The 7,388-nt window shown below is 44.3% G+C and overlaps 1 protein-coding gene across 7 annotated transcripts in view; it reads right to left on the reverse strand.

Annotated features, from left to right (window-relative positions):
* Positions 1 to 7,388, reverse strand: part of Prkag2 (protein kinase AMP-activated non-catalytic subunit gamma 2) — a 254,264-nt gene that overhangs the window by 12,566 nt on the left and 234,310 nt on the right. For all 7 annotated transcript variants that reach the window (XM_031380198.1, XM_031380197.1, XM_031380200.1 and 4 more), the window contains 3 exons: positions 4,260 to 4,341; positions 1,899 to 1,957; positions 743 to 788 (listed from right to left, as the gene is read on the reverse strand). In XM_031380198.1, the coding sequence (XP_031236058.1) occupies positions 743 to 788; positions 1,899 to 1,957; positions 4,260 to 4,341 (187 nt within the window). The remainder of the gene's footprint in view (positions 1 to 742; positions 789 to 1,898; positions 1,958 to 4,259; positions 4,342 to 7,388) is intronic.

A 7,388-nucleotide genomic window follows, 5' to 3' on the forward strand; every position in this document is an offset into this window, starting at 1 on the left:
AAAAAAAAAAAATCTATGACTGCCAAGGGTAAATTCTGGCAGGGTTCTCCTGTATGTGTCAGCGTACTCTGCGTATGTGCATATCTGTTTGTGTGTATATGCCAGAGAACACCTCAAGTGCTCCCACCATGTTTTTTTTAGATAGTCTATCACTAGCCGTGGCCTTGTCAATTCAATCAGGCTGGCTAGCCAGTAAGCCCCTGACACTCTCCTGTAACTGAGTCTCCACTGTGGGGACTGAGTGCACCGCCATGTTTGGCTTCTTTACAAGGGTTCCGGGATTACACAGCCTGCACTTTAGTCCTCATACTGACTCTCTAGCCCAAGCGTTCCTGATATGATTTCTTCATTATTCCATCTGAACCGTTCAGTTAGAACCTTTCTTGTCCCAGTTTTGCTGTATTGGTAGAAGAATAATTCAGCTTAATCAGACAGTTCACTCTGCCCCATACTCGGGCCGCAGTGACCAATTTATGTGAGGTTGATGCTCTGTGGTCAGCTCACTCGGGTCTACAGCTCCAGGCCTACTGTAAGGCCACACACGTGTGGCTACTGTCAACACAGTCTATCACAGAGGGACAGTGCGCACATTAGTATGGAAGTCCCTCAAAATGGAGAAGCAGGAACAGACCATTGTAGCTGACAGGCTGTAATTCAGCACAGGAAATTATCTGAGACAGTAAACCACGCTTTCACAGAGCATCTTCTCCATGTACTGAAGAGTGCAAGACCTGGAGCTTACCCCTCCACGTTTCAATCTTATGTTCTTCCAATTCATAAATCTGTACCTGCAAATAAGAAAAATCCGTATCTACATGTGTTACCATTCACACGGGCAAACAGGTCTGTTCCTGTTATTCTGTTTGTAATTAGAACATTAGTCCTACATATAAAGATCTTCCTTCTGGAGTTTTCCTCATGAAGAAACTCACTTTTGTATTTTATTTGGGAATTACAGGCATGGACCACCCAGTGACAGTTTGGTCAGATGATGGGTCACAAGCATGACGGTATGAACCCATCCGTGTTGTGGCAATCTCAGTCTGAGAACACACATTCTGCTGTGTTTATTCAGTGGGATCAACTGACGCCATGCTTCTTAGAACACGCTTCCTGCTACAGATTGGTATTAGCGGGTAACTGAGCACTGCTTAGAAACACGCCGGTTACTTCTGCCTTTTACATGCTCCCTACAGTAGAACCAGTTTAAATAAAACAGACAGGTGACCCCCTCACCACAGCAGACAAAACTAAAACTAAGCTGTGCTTAATACAGGGTAGACTGGGTTTCAGCTCAAATTGGCCTTCTAGAACATCTGGGCTAGGTGCCAGGGTGTGTGCCACTAACGGCATCCAGAACCGTCTTTTTTATTAGCAAGAAAGAGTCAGAACTGAACTTCTTCAATTTTGATTTGTACGTCCTCTTTTCAGTTTCCTTAATAGTGGCTATAAAACCACGAAGGAGGGCTGGGACTGTAGCTCAGTGGTGGAGGAACAAGAGGCCTGCAAAAATGGAGGCCTGTGGCCACTGTACCTCCAGGGCAAGGCTCCCAGGTCAAGCACTGAGAGGAAGTGGGGGAGGCAGCGCCGTCCTGGTCCTGGCAGATACCGCTCGCTGCACACAGTGAGCTGCTAGTCATCAAGCAGCCGGAACTTACACACAGCAGGGCCATAAATGAGAAAGGCTAACTACGAAAGCTGAATAAAGCAGTTAGTACTTTAAAAAAAAAAAAACAAAAAAAAACTGGTGCCTTTTCCAAGCTTCAAAAAATGACGTGAGGCTGAGCTCACTATTTACTTGGGCTGGAAGTCTTGTGCTGAACTTCTCTATGTATCATACACACTGGGAAAACCCGTCCCATCCTGACCACATCTACAGTGAGGTCCATGACACTTACCATGGGTGATTTATAGTATCTGTGTAGTATATTTATGAAATCTGTAATCGTGAGCATTCCTGAAACAAAGAACCAAAGGTTAAAAACAAAACTGAGGGGCGGGGGAAACACCTCAGTGGTTAAAGCAGGTAAGGGCGAGGACACAGGTCTGGATCCTTGGAAACACTGGTCAGTGTGCTGGCTCACTCGTAATTCCAGCCTTAGAGGGCAGAGACAAGGCAGCCCAGAATAAACTGACTGCTTTACTAGGCATACTGGCAAACTCTGAGTTTGATTGATAGACATTGCCTCAAAGAGTAAAGTGAACAAGTAATGGAGGGTGGCTCCCAATATTAATCCTGGGCCTCTACATGTGTGAGTACACACACACACACACACACACACACACACACACACACACACCACATGCATACACATATACATGTGTATGAGTACACACAAATACACACATACATGACTACACATATACCCTCGCTACCACACATGCAAATGTGCATATAAACACATGTAAATGTGCACACACGCATATGACTACACACATACACATATACACACAAGTGCACAACACATACACACCACACACATGACTATACACATGCACATACATGACTATACACATACAAATATGCATACAAACCAACATGTGAATACACACACATGATTATACACACACATATATACACACATGCAAATGTGCATATACACATACATGACTACGCATACACACACAACCACACATACACAACTGTGCATATAAACACACACATGCAAATGTACATATACACATACATGACTACACATACACACACAACCATACACATGACCACACACATACACAAATGTGCATAAAAACACACACATGCAAATGTACATATACACATACATGACTACATACACACACAAATGCATATATATGTGCACAACAATACACACCCATGGAAAAAGAGACAAAATGACATGAAGAGGGAAAGCTTCCAGTGGCAAGTGAATCTCAACATTTACTAGAAGGTCTTGTAAAATACAACCCAAAGATCTCAGGCTCAGTCTAGTGTATTAAAGAAAGGGCAGATATTCCCTACACTAAGCTAGGCGTGCAAACTGAAATCTAACAGACAGTATGGAATCTCAGTGTTTGGCAGATTGAGAGAGAACTAAGCAACACTCATAAGTACTGCAAAGATTTGTGGCTGCATGGGAGTAGTTTTACATGTTTCGGCAGCAGATGCTGAAATTCCCTAAGTGAGATTGAGGTGGGGCTTCCTGGACTGCTTCCTGAGAAATGTTCTAAACACAATGGGGTTAGCAAAGAGTCACCATTCATTATAGGCCTACTATGTGCTGCAAACTAGAATTGTGAGGGTGGCAAAAAAAGGATGTTTTCTGTAAGAAAACATTATAGACTAGAGGGAGAACAGACTTAAGAAATTAATTTCTGAGAGCAGAGTGACAGTACCGTTAGGCCACTGACTCTGGTCAAATGTGACAGGCATTTCCTCAAGAGAGAGGCTCCTTTCTCTGTGACAACTCCAGCTTGTGTTAAGCTGACACACAAGACCAGCCAGTACAGTAGACTACAAATAATGTGTGTTAGCAAAATGTTTTTGTGTAGCCTACTTAAAGGTATCTAGATGTGTCTAACCTTTGACACACTGTAACATGACACTCATCTTTGGAAAGCTCGTCCAGAGCAGTGTGATCAAATTACATAGTTAGAAGGCACACATCTTTTCTTCTTTCAGTGCCAGGGTCAGAGCCAAGGCCTGGCACATCCTAAGTAAGCCCCACAACACTGAACAACACCCCTAGTTCTTAGCTATTACAGACAAGGTCTTTCTATAGCTTAGGCTGGAACTTCTAATCCTCCTGCCTCTGCATCCCAAGTGCTGGGATTACAGGCATGTACCACCATGTCCAGAGCTCACCCTGAATTTCTGACAGCTTAATGATTCATCAGATACTGATTACATTCACATTCTGACACTTGCTGTCATTTACATGGTGATGAGCAGAGCCAGCACACTAGAGCAAGTGCCTTGAACTCATCAGACCACATCTGTGGTGGCTTTGTTCTCTGAGCTGATAAGGACACAGAAGCTTCTTCGGTGTGCTCAGAAACTACTAAATGAGAAATGTGACACTCCCCTCCCCCAACCCACTTGAAAAGCAAAAAAGACTGCAACAAGCTCACAACATTGTCTTAAAAACACTAGTGGTTTGATCTGGTCCAGTACGCAAAAGCCAGAAAGTTCTTTAACTGGGAGAATGTCTATCAGGCTGAACCTGCAGGGACGGAATCCTGGAGCCCCTGTTCTGCCAGGAAAGGAGCCTACCCAGACAGCTTTCTGCAGCCACGCTACTAACCTACGAAGCTCTGCTTTTTACTTTCCCACAGCGGCGCTGCACGGACTCCGTTGGCTACCAAGGCAAAGAAGGCCTTTTTGACCTGGAGAGAAACCAGAAACACAATATCCTTTTAAAGTCCACGTCAGGAGGAAAATACTCTCAACTAAGGCTTCAACAGAACCTTACCAGTAATTACGGATGATAAATAGTACAAGTTTGGTAGGTGTCTTAGTCAGGGTTTGGATTCCTGCAGGAGAGGGTTTATTCAGCTTACACTTCCACATTGCTGTGGAAGTCAGGACTGGAACTCACACAGGGCAAGAACATGGAAGCAGGAGCTGATGCAGAGGCCATGGAGGGATGCTGGTTACTGGCTTGCTTCCCCTGGCTTGCTTAGCTTGCTTTCTTATAGAACCCAGGACTACCAGCCCAGGGATGGCACCACCCACAATGGGCCGGGCCCTCCCACCCTTGATCACTAATTGAGACATTGACTTACAGCTGGGTCTCATGGAGGCATTTCCTCAAGAGAGAGGCTCCTTTCTCTGTGACAACTCCAGCTTGTGTTAAGCTGACACACAAGACCAGCCAGTACAGTAGGCTACAAATAATGTATGTTAGCAAAATGTTTTTGTGTAGCCTACTTAAAGGTATCTAGATGTGTCTAACCTTTGACACACTGTAACATGACACTCATCTTTGGAAAGCTCGTCCAGAGCAGTGTGATCAAATTACAGAAAAAAAAAAAAAAAGAATTTCAAAAACCTCAAACTCATTTTTCTTTCGCATGTATGTATATGTGTGTTTGTGTGTGTGGAGGTATGCATGTGTGGAGGTCACAGGACAATTCAAGTGTTGGTCCTTGTCTTCCACTTTGGTTTGGGAAGTGTGTGTGTGTGTGTGTGTGTGTGTGTGCGTGTATATGTGTGTGTGTGTGTGTGCGCGTGTGTGCGTGTGGTCTCCTTTGTTGCTGGATGCTGAGTATGCCAGGCTAGGCTAGCCGGCTGATGGGTTCCTGCAGCTCCTCTCATCTGCACCTCCCACTCACTACCGGAGCAACAGAATACAGACACACGCAACCAAGGTCAACTGGTTACATGGGTCCTGGAGATTTGAATTCAGGTCTTCACACTTGTGGCAGATGGTTTGAGCATGGAGACATCTCCCCAGCCCTCAAAAGACTTGGAGTAAGTTTATGAATTTGTGTTCAGCCACGCTCAAAGTGGCACACGAGCTGCATGCAGCCTATGGGCTGCAGGTTAGCCATACTTGGTAGAGGGAGTGCGGATTATATTTTTGAAACTGAAAAATAATTAACTTAATTTTTTTTTTAGCTGTAACTAAATATTCTTGTATATACAAATTTTCTATAATTAAAATCATACAAAATAATTAAATAGCCTAATTTTTCCCATGTGTGATGGGTAATTCATAAGAAATATAGTTATAATGAATTATTTGCAATGATAATTAATCATTATATTAAAAATCACAACAAATAACGCTTTTCTGTCTCCCACAAGATGAGCAAGGCAGGCACACAGTTACAGCATGCAGGCACACATGAGCTCTGGGCTGTGACCGCTGACACACAGCACTGTGTTCAACTGTAACACATACCCTTAGGGATGCTGTAAGGTGCCACACTTGATTTACTAAGAGCCAAAAAAAAGCTCAGGGCTGAAAACAATCCTCTAAACAGCAAATGCAAACAAGCAAAACACTCCGTAATCATTAGTAATCCAAGATATGCAAATGGACAGTAAAACATTATTCAAAGCTGCTGCTGTTGCCGGGCGGTGGTGGCGCACGCCTTTAATCCCAGCACTTGGGAGGCAGAGGCAGGTGGATTTCTGACGAGGCCAGCCTGGTCTACAGAGTGAGTTCCAGGACAGCCAGAGCTATACAGAGAAACCTTGTCTCAAAAAACCAAACAAACAAACAAACAAACAAACAAACAAACAAACAAAAAATGCTGCTGCTGTTGTGTGGACCTGAGAATGGTCCTCAGACGCCTATGTGGAAGGAATAGGGTCTCCCTGTGCAGTCTAGGCTGGTCTGGAACTTGTGATCCTTCTGCCTCAGCCTCTTCTGGGTCTTAGGATTCTGGGTAGTTCAGTCTTCCTGGCTCTTCCCTTTATTTTCTGTCTCTTTGCCTCCCACCACCATGTGTGACCAGGTCTCCTCCATCACCTGTCCTCACCATGATGTACCATGACTTCTGCCCCAACTCCTGCCTCCAGGTTCCTGTTCTCCATAGCTCCTCCACACCACAGCCTACCATCTCTTACTGTATCAGGATGTGATTCATCTGAGAAATCAGACTCAGTTTGTTCAGAGAGACAACAGTTCATATTCTCTGAATGATCTTCTTCTAATCATTGTTCCAGCTCCTGACTGCTCAGGGGGCCGCTCTTCCTTTCTTTCTTGCCTGGAGACTAACTGAATACGCAATCTTCCTTGTGCATCTTAATTCCCATCTCAGATTAAAATGATAATGAACACCTCTCTTCTCATTATAGCCTTCTAGCTTACTTTTGACGATGTGTGTGTACATCTATTTAACTTTTTTTTTTTTTTTTTTTTTTTTTTTTTTTTTTTTTTTTTTTGAGATAGTCTTACCATGTAGCCCTGGGTGGCCAAGAGCTCACTCTGTGACCAGGCTGGACTGGACTTGTAGCAATGCTCATGAATGTTTTCTAAGTGCTGGGGTATAGCTTTGAGCACCACATTCTGGAATCTTGGCCTTCCTCTAAGTCTCTCATACCTGGCTTAGAATCCTGTGACAAGCTTTCTTAGGTAAACATAACACAGGCCGCTCACTCTTAAGACAACTCCAGCTGGCCTTGCCACCTTCTTGCTGGGGACAGGTTTCACCATGTCCTGTAGCAGGAATCAGCTTACATACAGAACAAACTGTAACATCTCACTATCTTGCCTGCAGAAACCTGGAAAGGATGTGTGGGAACAGGCCAAAAGGGAATTAACACTCAGCCCGTGGAACAGATAGCTATAGGTGGACTTCAAAGAAATTACTCAGAGGGGTGGTGGTGGCGGCGCACGCCTTTAATCTCAGCACATGGGAAGCAGAGGCAGGCGGATTTCTGAGTTTGAGGACAGCCTGGACTACAGAGTGAGTTCCAGGAC

This window comes from Mastomys coucha, unplaced genomic scaffold (assembly GCF_008632895.1).
Source record: "Mastomys coucha isolate ucsf_1 unplaced genomic scaffold, UCSF_Mcou_1 pScaffold19, whole genome shotgun sequence".
Classification (NCBI taxonomy): Eukaryota; Metazoa; Chordata; class Mammalia; order Rodentia; family Muridae; genus Mastomys; species Mastomys coucha.